The sequence below is a fragment of the Lontra canadensis genome, unplaced genomic scaffold (genome assembly GCF_010015895.1).
Source record: "Lontra canadensis isolate GAN:19392208 unplaced genomic scaffold, GSC_riverotter_1.0 scaffold67, whole genome shotgun sequence".
Taxonomy (NCBI): domain Eukaryota; kingdom Metazoa; phylum Chordata; class Mammalia; order Carnivora; family Mustelidae; genus Lontra; species Lontra canadensis.
Window position 1 is genome coordinate 3,114,438 of NW_022631061.1, and position 14,606 is coordinate 3,129,043.

The 14,606-nt window shown below is 42.4% G+C and overlaps 1 protein-coding gene across 1 annotated transcript in view; it reads left to right on the top strand.

Moving 5' to 3' along the window:
- Window positions 1-14,606, top strand: part of LOC116880671 (WD repeat-containing protein on Y chromosome-like) — a 116,414-nt gene that overhangs the window by 53,730 nt on the left and 48,078 nt on the right. Inside the window, 2 exon segments of the mRNA XM_032879948.1 lie at window positions 10,365-10,482; window positions 13,201-13,270. Coding sequence (XP_032735839.1) covers window positions 10,365-10,482; window positions 13,201-13,270 — 188 coding nt within the window.

A 14,606-nucleotide genomic window follows, 5' to 3' on the forward strand; every position in this document is an offset into this window, starting at 1 on the left:
TCCTCGGCAATACTACCCACACACACAGATTCCCACAGAGACTCATCACCTGCAGAGGCCTTTGCCAAGACCTCACAGAAACTCTCCCCCAAACACATGTAGCCCAGCCCCTCACAGGTGTAACAAACACAGATGAAGACACGGACGCATTAGCTTCACTTCCTTGATTTATCACTTCAGACAATCTGCTAGCTATAATCTTGTAAATCAATAAAAGTTCTATATTGCAAACCACTGGGGATAGGGTGCACCCCTCTCTGGGGGGATTGGAACAGAATTTTTCCATTGCCCTGGCTGGCCACTGAGAAAGCCAGGAAGGGGACCAGACATCTCGTTGTGCCCGCGAAGAGTGCCGAGCGCAGCTGGAAGACCGAGGTGTGGCTTCTGGATCATGCCAGATGCATTTGTCCCCTACAGCCCTGTCATGGAACAAAGTCAGCTCTGACCCCTTTCATGCAGGAGGTTGTTGTCCTCCCCTTGGAGATAGCTTTTCTTCCAACATGTCCCTGCAGCTGGTTTTCCTTATAATACAAAAGCAAAAGCAAAAGCCAAAAAAAAAAAAAAAAAAAAAAAGGTAATGCTCTGAAAAAAATCATCAAATTCTCTTAGAAAATAGGTGCTTCCAAAGAGGGGTATAATAGTATGGTGGCTGTTAGAAGGAGGAGGGGCAAGACATGGAGATCAAAAAGAAAACCAGGATAAAGGGATTAGAATGCAAGAAATAGCCCCGACCAGCTGGCGGCCATCTGGGAACTATGAAGAAAGGGAAGAACAAAGTTGTTGAGTTTCTAGCAAGTGGGTACAGTTTTATCATGAGAGGAGGTTACTGCTTTGAGGAACTGGAGAGAAGCCAGAGCCTTGCCAGCCATTAAAAAAAAAAAAAATCTAGTGGTTTCCCTAATGCTTGGATTACAGTGGGTTTGCTCCTGTTTCAAGTAAACCAGCTAAGGACATGATCATTTCAGGGAAAGTTAGAGGGTGTCTGAGGGTAATTGGGAAATTGAGAATTAACCTCTGGGTGTCAGTGTGGAAATGGACAATAGAGAAATGAGGAAAGGTACTCAGTTGTGCCTCATACAGAGGTTGTTTTTAAAGCATCAGATGAAGGACGTCTGGGTGGCTCATTCGGTTAAGCGTCTGCCTTTGGCTCAGGTCATGATCCCAACAGTCCCACACGGGGCTTCTTGCTCAGCGGGGAGCCTGCTTCTCCATCTCCCTCTGTCCCTCCCCCGAGCTTGTTCTCTCTCTCAAATAAATAAAATCTTACAAAACAAACAAACAAACAAACCCTCAGATAAGAATGTAGGGAAGGATAATGGCTATAGGATAGGCTGTTTAGAGGGGAGAGAGACCATAAAACCCATATGTACACCATAATACATAGAGATAGTAAGCATCCACTCACCTTTGTCTTTGCCATCCACCAAAAGTTACCATCTCTTCTCTCTTCCTCGACCTCTGCGAATGGCATCCCTAGCCCTGTGTGCCTGCTCCAGGTTGGTTATCCCAGTCACTCAGCTCTACATTCAAATAATTGGTCACCAAGTCCTGAAAATTTTCTCTCCTTAGTAACTACCACCTGTGCCCTCCTTTCTCTCCCCTCAGCCACTTCTCGCATCCAACCTATTATCACCATCACAGAAACAAATTTCTCGCCGAACTCCCCAGCCTCCAATATCAAACCCCCGCAGATCATTTCCCATATATTTTTATAAAATCTTTCACTCATTCGACAAGGATTTATTGAGCATGTACTGTGTGCCAGTCTTCATCCTAGTTGCTTGGGACACAACAGTGAACACAACAAAGATGTCTACTGGATACCTAGTCAGATAACTTCTAGTGGGAGGAGAAAGACAATAAACGTAATAAATTATATGATAACCTTGAAGGCGATAAGTGCTGTGGAAAAAAGGGAAAAACAAAGCAGGGCACAGGGTATCATCAGTGCCAAGGGCGTGTGTGTGTGCATAGTGTGTGTGTGTGTGTGTGTGTGTGTGTGCACACATGCGTGAGTGTGGGTTAAAATAGGGTAACCAGTGTAGTCATCTTTGAAAGTCTGGTATTTGCACAAAGGCAGTGAGGGAGCCACAAGGATATTGATGGGGAAGAACATTCCTTGCAGACAGAACATACAGAGAAGGGCTCTAAGGCGGCACAGCAAGCGTGCCAGTGTGGCTGAAACAGAATATGTGCAGGGGGTGGAAGGCATGAGGTCAGAATTAAGGAAGTTCCCTGAGGTCTTGTTGCAGGATGAAGCCATGGCAAGATTTTAAGCAGTAGGGGACATGCTCTGACTTCTGTGTTGAATGATTGCTCTGCTGCTGATGGTGACTCAGACCAGGGGGAAGCAGAGGGGACTGTGAGAGATGGTGATGTCTCTGCTTTGCAGAAAACCCTTCAGTGACTTTCTTTAGTCAGATAAAATCTGAACATGTCAATGTAGCCACCAAACACTTCAGGATTTGGGCCCTGCTTATTTATTCAGATTCATCTCTTCCTGGTATTTCCACACTGCAATGGCCCCCATGTTCTAAAGCAGGTGGGCATTTAGTAAGCATCCGCTTCTCTTCTCTCATGGTCCCATGAGTCTGTGTAGATGACTTCCTCTGCCTCAACCACAGTGCCCTTCTGGGCTTTCACTAAACCTCTTTTCCTCAAGGAAGACTTTCTCTCCTCTCCATACCATGCATCCCAAAGCAGTCCATGCATACTTCAATGATTGGGATTATAGCTCTGAGACAAAATGTTCTGTCCACAATCTGTCTCTTTCACTAAACTGGGAACTCCTAGAGGGTAGTAATTTATTTTTGAGTCCTTCGTAGACATTAAATAGACAGATGGACGACTGATGGATGCATGGATAGAGGCAAGGATGATGGATGCATGGATGGTTGGTTGCTGGCTCTTCATCAGGTCTTGAATTTAAGGGATTTTATTTTTAGTCAAAATTAGTTAAGCATTAGAAAATGCATAAAAACGAATTATAAGACATTAACTTCTTCATTGTTGAAGAGATGGCTGAAGGAGTGTGCTCAGGTAACCACTTGTGAGCATATGTACTCATCAACTGCACGCGACAGCTGTGTTGCTGGAAAGTTGAATATAAGAGGAATTTTGATAAACGGCCTCTTATTTGTCCGTTGACCAAATATAATTCAGCCATGCTTTATTTTCTTGACACGCCATTCAGTTAGCAGTGGTTCACACTATAACTTTATGTTCCTTGATATTCAGCTATTCTCTACCAGCCTCCATCAGACTATCATTCAGCTGAAAGGATCCATTTCTGTTTGGCAAAATACTGAGGAGAAAACTTTTAGAACAGGAGGGGTCTTTTTGCAACACATAAGCATCTCCTAGTTCATCTCTTTTTCTAGTGTTGTCATCGCCCAGTTAGGGCTTCAGTGTCTTCTTCTTCTTCCTCTTTTTTTTTTTTAAGATTTTATTTATTGATTGATTTGTCAGAGAGAGAAAGAGAGAGAGAGAGCACAAGCAGGCAGAATGGCAAGCAGAGGCAGAAAGAGAAGCAGAATGGCAGGCATAGGCAGAGAGAGAAGCAGACTCCTGCTGAGCAAGGAGCCCGATGCGGGACTCAATCCCAGGACCCTAAGATCAGGACCTGAGCCAAAGGCAGCAGATTAACCAACTGAGCCACCCAGGCATCCCAAGGGTCTTCTTATCTTGAGAAATGCTTTGACATGTTGGTTGTAAGGGTTATACCAGCAGTGGATTCCTTCCCCACCTATTGCTTCAGGAAGGCAGAGGAAACAATTCCCTGACGGTGGCTAGAGACATATTTCTCATTCCCTGTAATCTCTGGAGGACAGCACCAGAAGGAGAAAATTCTCCCTCCAAGTGTCACTTCTTTACCAAGGCCATCACTCTACAAAAGTACACTGTAGGCTGTATGTAAAATGAAAAGAAACAACAGCACATTTTCTCAGATTTGAACATTTGAACATTATTCCAAGCCTGGAGTAACTGTAATGTAGTCAGAGGTTTAAATAATAAATGTGAAGGATTCTGAGTGAGGTCTCAGGTAGGCATCATATTTAATTTGTGACCTTCCAAATTGGCTTGCCCCCACCCCCAGAAAAAGGGAACTTCTATCTCAAGGCAGTCCCCCAAAATGAGGGTTATTTCTAAATATTAGAAGGCAAACCCTTCATGACTCCAAATAGCTTCACACCCTTCCAGGAAATAGGATAGGTTGAACACAAGCCTCTACTTTTACTCCCACCCAAACAAAATTCGTCTGAACAGCAGGAAAGGGATTTTCCCTCCTTTGAAGGCACAACCCCACAAGGATAAGGTGAATGGAAACAGCAGCAGCAAAGTGTGGAATTTGGAAAGCGGATAAACACATGGTAAGTAACTTAGGAGACCCCAAAAACCAAATCCTTAAGTCAGCCATGGGAAAAGCTGAGAGCCAAAAAAAACATTCTGCAAGGAAGAACCCCATGGCCCTCCAGCGGCCCCAGGTTTGGCAGCACTACCAGCTAGATCACTGATCCCATACTTTCTCCTTTCAGGCAGGAAATAGCAATCCAATATAATTATTATCTTTGGAGAGACAAGATAAAATCCATTAAACAAGAAGTTGCCATTACAGAGGAAAATTTGGGGAGTAAAAAGTTCTTGGAATTTAAAATTGCGACATTTTTTTAACTCAATAGAACAGTTAGAAGACAACATTCTCCCAAAACATAGAACAAAAAGACTAAAAAAAATGTGAAATAAAAGAGAAAAGATAAGAAAACCATAGTACCAGTCCAGGAAGTACAATATCCAAGTATTGGGCACACAAAAAAGGGGAAAAGAAAGGAAAGAAAATAATCAAGTAAACAGTTTGAGAACATTTCTCAAAACATTAAAGGCAAAAAGAAGATTCTAGAAGTGCCAAGAGGAGGAAAAAGTCAGTTCACTATGTACAGGGTTAATACTCACAATGGATTTTAACTTCACCACAGCAGTACTGGAAGCAAGAAAGCAATGGAGCAATCTCTTTAAAAATCTAAAGGAGGTGGGCCTGGCTGGCTTGGTCAGTAGAGCATGTGATGCTTGATCTTGGGGTTGTGAGTTCAAGCCCCACGTTGGGTGTAAAGATTACTTAAAAATAAAATCTTCCCAAAAAATCTGAAGGAAAACTATCTCCAGTGTTGAATTCTACACTCAGATAAACTATTATGGAAATGTGGGACTAGAGCAAAGTAATTTTCGACGATGTAAAGTTTCAAAATGTACTTCCCACATATGAGTACTTTTCAGAAAAGTCCTGAAGGATTTTCTCTATAAAATGAGGGAGAAAACTGAATAGGGGAAGAACCAGGATACAGCAAACAGGAGATACAAAGAAGAGGAGCAAATGGCGTCCCTAGGATGACAGGAAAAATAGGGCCCAAGATGGCGGCTGTGGACCAGGTTAGGGCAGCCAGAGCAATTCAGAAGATGAAGCCAATGAAATGAATGTTTTGTAGAGCTGGATGTCTTGAAAGAAGATTGAGATAGTGGGTAAAAAATGCTAAGTAATTGAAGTCTAAGCAAGTGAAAGCAGAGGGTCAAAAGATAATACCCCAGTCTGAGAAACAAAAAAAAGCAATGTAAGTATGTTATTTAGAGACATGGAATAGATACCAAATTATCATCAAAAATAATGTGGAGACCCTTAGGGATGGAAACAAGGAGAGGAGTTAAGCATCTCAAATTTGCAGAACTATTTTACTTTTTAAAGCAAGTATATACAGCTTAGATAGAGATAATAACTTCTAATAGGAAAAGAAAAACAAAATATGATTACTCACCCTGTCTGGAGTACTCAGTACAGGACACCACAAGGCACCATTCCTCCTGGCACATTACCTCCTGCATTCAAGCCATGTATTCCTCATGTTTTTCTTATAAATTAATGTTTTGAACCTAAATCCAGAGCTTTCCTTCTTGCTAAATTTCACCTTATTGATTTTTTACATCCTTAATCCATTTGGTTAAAATAATTTTAAATGCTGACATTGACATCCAGGAGATTCTCTCTTTTAGCTTTGTGCAGTCAATAAATTCAATAGTACTTCAGTGAATTCTTGCAGGTCCTAGAGAAAACCATGGAGCAGTGCACAGTGAGAGGCGAGTCCTAGGGCATGCCACTGAAACCTTCCCGTAGGGTGGGATTTGCCTTGTATTTTTCATTTCACTTTGACTAGAGGTGTTCACTCATTTGCTCAAAAGATAAAATCCAAGAACACCTTTGGGGGAGGTATGGAAAAGAACTGGTAATAACAATTCCAGGAATATTTATTTCTCTCAAGTCACAGCAAGACAATTCACAGTATTCTTCAGTTGCACCTGGGTGAAAAAGAATGAATCTGCTGGAGCTTTGCCCTGTAATGGATAAGTCGTCTCCCCCAACATGCACAGGAACACATGTACACACGCGCACACACACACACACACACACACACACACGGTGAAACAACACCTCAGTGTACTGCTGGGAACCAGAGAACCAGAGTCCCAGGGGATACTGGCCTTCCACAGCCGTGGACCTTCTGAAGTGTGGGAAGGGTTCTCATGTGTCACTGTGGAGAGCCCCACACTGCTTCTTTTTTTTTTTTTTAAAGATTTTATTTATTTATTTTGACAGACAGAGATCACAAGTAGGCAGAGAGGCAGAGAGAGAGAGAGAGAGAGAGAGGGGAGGAAGCAGGCTCCCTGCTGAGCAGAGAGCCCGATGCGGGGCTCGATCCCAGGACCCTGGAATCATGACCTGAGCCGAAGGCAGAGGCTTTAACCCACTGAGCCACCCAGGCGCCCCCACCCCCACCCCCACCCCACACTGCTTCTTAAAGGGTCCTGGATGGCGGGGCGGGGACTTGAGGTTCCGTCCGCATTGACAGCCTCCTCCAATCCCTGCTTCCTTAGAGATTCATGCTGGTGCTTGGATAATGTTAGTTTTTTTGTTTGTTTGTTTGTTTGTTTGTTTGTTTTAAAGCTGAAAGATAAAGTTCAAGGTGAACAATGGGCTCCTGATACAAACATACTCAAGCTTAATCAAGCCAGCACTATGGAGAACAGTTTAGAGTGGGTGAAAAATTGATACAAGAAAGATTATTTAATTCTGTCCTGTAGGCCTCTTCGAACAAGAACAGCTTTTGTCATAAGTACCCCAGGAAATTTATCTACTTTATGCCTGGTGGGGATTAAAAAACAGATTATGAGTCTTGTCAGAATTAAAAAAAAATATTAATGGACCATACAGAAACTATTATCAAAATAAAATATAAATTAAAATCAAGTCCTTGTTCCTTATTTTAGAGACTTTGTCCCCATCAGTTAATTCAGCACAAGATACTTAACCCATGTTTCCCAGCAGAATTTAAAAGTTTTTTCTAGAGTTTATCTCTTGAAATATGAATGCACGTTCCAATTAGTTACCTTTGAGTACTGAGCACCATCACCATCTCCTTAATCTCACCAGGTCTGTAAAATTGGCCAGTTTTTCTCTTCTGCCCCATTTCTGTCATGAAAATTCCTTCCAAGAAATTAAATGTATCCAGAGAAAAGTAACACAGATGAGGAATGGTGTTATGAAGGAGAGGTTAATGGAAGAAGGTCAGAAAAGTTTTTATGTGAGAGAAATTTAAACAGGAGATTAATTGACAGAAAAAGTGAGTTGAGGGATTCTCAAATACCACAAAGGAAGGTGAAGGCTGAAGAGACGTTCTTGTTATTCCCTCTATTGTTAGAGAATAGACACTTCATAAAGTAACAATGCCAGACATTTTAAACTGCTTCTTGAAAATTGTTTTTAAGAAAGATATTCCATTTAACTAGTGAGATAAGATCCATTGGGGGTTATTGTTATGGAAGCCAAGTCAATTTAGAACATAAAATAAAATTTAAAAGGACAATTCCACCAGTAAAATGGGGGTTGTCAGGTAACCAGCATTGGTTTCTGAAGTGCCATAATCTGAAAGCAGAAACAAGACAAATAATGGATCCTGAGTTCTGAAGTTTGGGAATTGATATCTACTCAATCCGTAATTTTCTGTACTCTTTGGCTTAGATGGGTAGGGGATGAAGGGTCTTGGGTGGAAAATTCAAGAAAAATCAGCAGCGAAGTGCTTCATTAGGTATGGATGGTTGGGAAGGCATGTGCAAGAGGTGAGGTAACCTGACAGGAAATTGGAGAGAAGGTGAGTACAAACATAGCCTCCCCTTCAACCCTCTATGACATGAGACAGTAGAGCAAAGGTTACAACAAACTAAGAGGGAGTGCTGAACGCTCACTGATTTAGAGGGTCTCTTGTCATTCTGACAGAACCACTACTCACAGAAAAATCTCAAGGAGTAATTTTTGAGTGGATTGGAACATACAAATTTACTGCTTCAAAATAATCAAAAGTAATAATCAACTTCAATGAAAAAATAAACTGCCATGATAACAATGAAAAAGTACAGAGTAAGATCAATTAAAAAATAAACAATAAAATGAAAAGTGCAGAGTAAGAGAACTTTATTATGATGGAACTAATAAAATGGAAAAAACACAATTACTATGGGGAAAAAATCCCATATGGAGACTGCTTTGGGGGAAGCTAGTGTATTTCTGTGCTTGGTGATGGTGTCTATAAAAATAGCTTACTTACAGGCTTCAGCGATATGGAGACCACCACTCCAGCTTATATTTAACTCAAATATTTTCAAGGTCAGGTCACCTTAAAGCATCCCTTGAAGCTCTAAACAGTCCATAACTCTGTGACTTGTTGAACCACCCGAGCATCATTTGTAGACTATGGTGTACAGTCAGTCCAACCACTAAGAACGCTTTCAGCTGTAATCCAGGCTGCTTGGGTTTGAATCCCAACTCTTCTACTTTTGAATTTTGGCAAGTTAGCTAATCTGTCTGTGCCTCACATTCCTCATCTTTAAAAAGGGGACAATAATCGTGCCTATCTCATAGGTTTATGGTGAGGAGTAAATGGATTAATACGTATAATGTGCTTGGAACAGTACTTAACACAGAATAAAAAGTGAAATGTTTGCTATTTTTAAATAACAGGAACAAATGACTAGCACAGGATAAAGGAATTTATCTTTCTTTCATTAACAAAAATGTCAAGATATAGGTGGTTTCTGCGTTGGTTTAGCTTATCGGTGGTGTCATGAAAGCCTCAGTCTCTATTGTGTCACTTCACTATCTTCATTATGTTGGCTTTTTGTCCTTCAGTTTATGCCTCATGGTCTCACAATGGCTTCCATAGCTCTAGACATCATCTCACATATGGACTGTGTCTAAAAATCAGAAAGAGGGGCACCTGGGTGGGTCAGTGGGTTAAGCCTCTGCCTTTGGCTCAGGTCATGATCTTAGGGTCCTGGGATCAAGCCCCGCATCGGGATCTCTGCTCAGCAGGGAGCCTGCTTCCCTCTCTCTCTCTGTCTGCTGCTCTGCCTACTTGTGATCTCTCTCTCTCTCTCTGTCAAGTAAATAGATAAAATCTTTTTAAAAAATCAGAAAGAATGCTAGCCAGGGAAGAAGAAAAATGACAAAGAAAAATGAGAGAAAGAAACACTGCCTCACACTATTTTCATGTTTTCTGAAGATGCAAAATGTTTTCCCAGTGCCCCTCACCGATTTTACCTTATCCAGTTGGCCAGAACTGAGTCACAGGAGACCCTGGAGTCAAGGGATCTGTGCCTTGGGTTTTGAAGAGTGGGAAGAAGTGGGAGAGTACCTGTTGGGCAGACATGGGTCCCCTGCAGTGAATCATTCCTCTGTTTTGTTCTAAATGCTTTGTTCCTGCTTCAGCTGTGGATGGACAATCTGTCTCCCAGAACATTCATGTGTATTAATAATTAAAGAGTTTTTATAATATGTGAGGTCATTTTGGAAATGGTCCATGCCACTGCCAACTTTTTCCCATTTCACTTCACGCATGGTACCTACAAGCAAGGTCCACTTCTTTGTAAGACTGACTTCAAAAACTTTATCTTCTTCTAAAAAACTGCTCAAACCTCAACTGGGTCACATAAGAATACCTAGAGTCCTCAGCCAGTCAACACTGGTTGAGTCCTTATTTTCTGCCGGGCCCTGTGGGGCTCTGAAAGCCTTCTGGTTTTACAAGTCTGGGCGAGAAAACAAGAGCCGCACATATTAAGCATATCCTGGAGTCCGGGAAAGGGAGGGATCAAGTGGTCTTGCACAATCAGAGGGGATCCCATGGAGGAATCAGAAAGGCCTCGGAGAATAGGATGGAATTTGGTGGCCAGAAGGATAATTTGAGAAAAGGCTCCTCGTTGGGATAGCGTGGATGTGGGAGGGACCGTTGTTCTTACCCATTTGAGAGTTTTTATATCTTTCTCCTTAGAACGTGGAAGAAGCTGCCCCAAATTGAGAACATGCCAAACATTAGCATTAATAACGCTGTGATCTCTCCAAATGTTAACTATATCCGCTGGAAAGTGCATGGAGACTGGGTTACTCAGGTAAAAGAAGGAAGGAAGGACGGGAGGGAGAGAGAGGGAGAGGGAGGGAAAAGGAAAAGAACAGAAAGAAATGTTTAAGTAAAAGTAAATTGGGATTTGCCAGACTGACGTCTCTCTCCAGGTATAGCAACCAAACAATCAAATAAATATATATATCCTTTAAGAAGTGACCACTGTTTCTGAGGTAACTTAATTAACTTAGATGAAAACAAATAAAAAGAAATTTTGCATGAAATACCAGAAGAGTACAAAGAATGATAAACATCTGGTTTCTAGAAGTTAGTGCAATTATTCAGTTTGAACTTCCAGGCATGCTTGTTTTTGCGGCCACTGTTTGGGTCTGAAGGCAGTAGATGTGTTTTCCTTCCTCTTTTGGGGGGTGGTGGGGTGGGGAGCCAACTCAAATGACCTAAGTATTTAGGACCAATAACATGACTTTGGACATAACAGCCTTTTCCTTGAGATTTCTACTGGCTCTGAGAAGCTAAATGAGTGTTTCTTAAACACATAAACAAGCAAGACATTGTTCTTAATGTTAAGGCAGCCTAGAAACCAAATACAGAGTGGACACGCTGTCCAGAGGATTAGAAAGAGAAGAGGAGTTTTTCAGTGTTAATAGAGCACTAGCTAGGGGAGGAGAGACTCCTGCCAACATCTTTTGTCTATTCCTAAACACATCAGGCTAATCGCAAGAAAGAAAATTGCAATAGCGGGTAAAAGGAAAACTAGGAAAACGACCAAATTTATTTGCTAAGTGAAAAGGAAAATTCAAGGGGAAGAAAATTTGGGCCAAGAAAATAGCATTTGCTTGAAAGATTAACACCAAGAAAGTTTCAGACACAAAGAGAAGAAAATAAAATACTGGGGTAGAAAGGAAATGTGAATTAATTAAGAATACAAAAAGGAAACAATCCAACTAAACAACACATGTAGAATTGCCATATGTAATCCCTATATGTTTCTCGAAGGTGATTGGCCCAAAATCCTTTTCTTCTTCAGCTTTTTTGAGCTATCAACATATCATAAATTTATTCACTTTAAGCATACAATTAACGACTGTTGATAAATTTACTGAGTTAGGCAATTATCACCATAATGCAGTTTCAGAACATTTCCATCACCCCAATAAGACCTCTGTTAACCATGTAGAGTTAATCCCCATTCCTACCTCCAGTTCCAGGCAAGCATTAATCTACTTCCTGTCTCTATTGATTTGCCTTTACTGGCCATGTCATGTACATAAAATCATACACTATGTGGCCTTTTGTGCCTGGCTTCTTCTACTTTGCAAAATGGAGCCATGCTTAGCGTGTGGACATTTTGCCCTACTGAGCTGCCAGCCCCCATTGCCTTGGAAGGTAGGAGGAACAATGCCAAAATCCAGAGTCAGTGCCATCCAAAAGATGACCACACATGGAGGGGTGGGGTAGGGTGGGGGAAGACAAAGCGGGGCCTTGGCATTGGCTACATAGAATGGGAGCCAACAGAGGGGGGCCATACCATGGGAAAATTCTCCCACCACCCCACAAGGTGTGTTCATGATCTCCCCACTCAGAGGCCGGCCACCTGAGAGCCTCTTGAGGAGGCTGTTCCAACAGAGAAAAGACAGAGATAGTTTTGAGCTCTGTGGGTTGCTCGGGACACTGAATCTTATTGTGCTTAGTTAGATGCCAAGCTCCAGAAACCCTCTCTTCACCTCCCAGACTTACCCTTTGTCTTCCTGTGTCTCTGTTCTTCTGGTTTCTGCCCGTCGTGGAGGTTAGAACCAAGGTTTATCTTCCGTATGTGCCCCCTCTGAGCCTAGCATAGTGCCTGGAAGGTCTAAAAGAGAAAACAGTCATCCCTTGTAGCTAAAATGTTGCTCTTCCAACACTACTATGGCTTTACCCATCTCACATGTTTATAGTCTTAAAAAGGACTTCCTCCAGAGGGAGGTGTCCTAAAAGCAGGGAAATGTTGTAAATCCCACTGACTCCAGTTCCCTGAACTAGAGACCAGCCCTGACACCTGCCAGAAGGCTCTGGTTCCCTAATCCCGGCATAGCTCCTTCAAGAGCCCGGCTCTCCATTTTGTTTTTGTTTTTATTTTTAAGATTTTATTTATTTGAGAGAGAGAGAGAGAGAGCTGAGCAGGGAGCCTAATGCGGGGCTCGATCCCAGGACCCCGGGATCATGATCTGAGCCAAAGACAGATGCTAAACTGACGGAGACACCCACGCACCCCATGGCTCTCGATTTTCAAAGACAGGGGAAGAGAGCATTTTACCCTGCCCAGTATGATCCTCAGCATAGCATCCAATTTAAACATGATTTATGGTGAAGGATAAGCTGTTTTCCCCGTGAACCCCATGCAGCGATGCAGGCAGCATTCCGATTTTCTCAGAAATATCTAAAATACGTAGTAGAATCTTCAGCACAGTCTGCCAGACAGGATACCAAGGAATTGTTGTTCTGGTGTTAGCCTGGAGCAAGCGTCAAGGAGAGAGAACACCCACGCGTTCACACTCTGCCAGGCCACCTACACACGTCTGCCCACTCCCAAAAGTGGGTTTTTTAAAATGTTCCTATCCTATGAGCAAGTGGTTCCTCTCTCCTTCTTAAAACGGTTGTCAGGAGAATGCTTTCAGTATTGTCACAAACGCTTTCTTGACATGGTGTGTGATCTTCATATTAATTAGCATTTTCTCTCTCTTTTTTTTTTTTTTTTGGTCATTTCTAGCTGAGCTACTATGATTCTATCAAAGCCGTCATTTCAAGCTCCAACCATGAGCCCACCGCTCTAGTAATAGGTACTGCTCACACTCCCCTTACGTTTGTAATGTTCTCTATGTGCCAGATCCTTGGATGTCTCCCACCTTTATAATTTCTGCATTGCAACAGGCATCCCACACTCTGCAGCTCAAAATGTGACATCCTCCACTGTTCTGTTTGCTTTATAAGCCTCACACTTCGCTCCTGGAGAAGCAGAGTGTGGGAGGGCACTCCTATCACAGGGCTTCACACATACAGAGAGCTCAATCAATATTTGTTGATTTGAAATAAGAGCAAAACCCACTTTGAGCACCCTTAATGTGTCAGAAGATATTAAATATACAGTAATATCAACACAGGACCGTGGTCTTGGGGGATTTGCGTGAAGTAGGATTGGGAATGCCTGCAATTCAAAGGCAAACTGGAAATAACAGTTTTCAGTGATGGCAATAGGAAGACCCAGAATCTGAAGACCTTTGCATTGTCTGGAAGCCAGACTTTGACCAAGTGCATTCAGAGAAAGGCCAAGGGAGAACCCAGATCCCAATCCATCCCTAACTTTTACATCCCCAAATGCGCCACTAGTCTGGACATGGGCTAGGCCAGGCTGATCTTAGGTCCATGAAGTTGGGAATATGGCAGAACAACTCTTTGCTATTCACATGGGAATCATTTTGTCTGGACCAGATGGAGGAGAGATGTTCTGGTACAGAGTGAAGAACTGTCTAGATCTGAACCAAGAATCCAATCCCTCTATAATGGATCATTCCCAGGATAACAGCTCATGGTCAAAAGTTGTTGCAATCTCTGGCCCTGAACACTAAGTATCAGACACTGTACAAGCTCCTTCTATGTATTATTTTATTTAATCTCCATTAACAACCTTATGGTTTAGGTCCCACTGTTAGTCCCATCTTACAGTTGAGTAAAGTGAAACACAGAGTCATTCATTAACTTGTCCTGGGGTATTGTTCAGGACTTTTTTTTTTTTTTCAGTATTGAAAAAAATGTAATTCAAATGTGTAAGCAAAAGGAGAATTTTTTTGGCTGGCTCATATAATATGAGAAGGGCAGAAGTGCAACCCAGAGTTGGAAAGTCCTGGAAGCAGGGACTCAGAGGGTACTCTGACTCTGTCTCTCTCTCTCCTCTGCACAGCAGTTCCATCAAAGGGTGAAGAGCCCATCTCTTACGTCACTGACACTAACAGAGACTGGCTGCCACTCTTAGTCCCCAGTCCCGCTGCCCCTTGGAAGGTTCCCACTGGACCAGTTAGGCCCATCTTTGGGACAATTGTGAGTCAAGTGACCCAGGAAAGGCAGGGAAAATAAGAACCTGGCAGTGCCCATTCAGCCACATGACGTATGAAGAGGTAC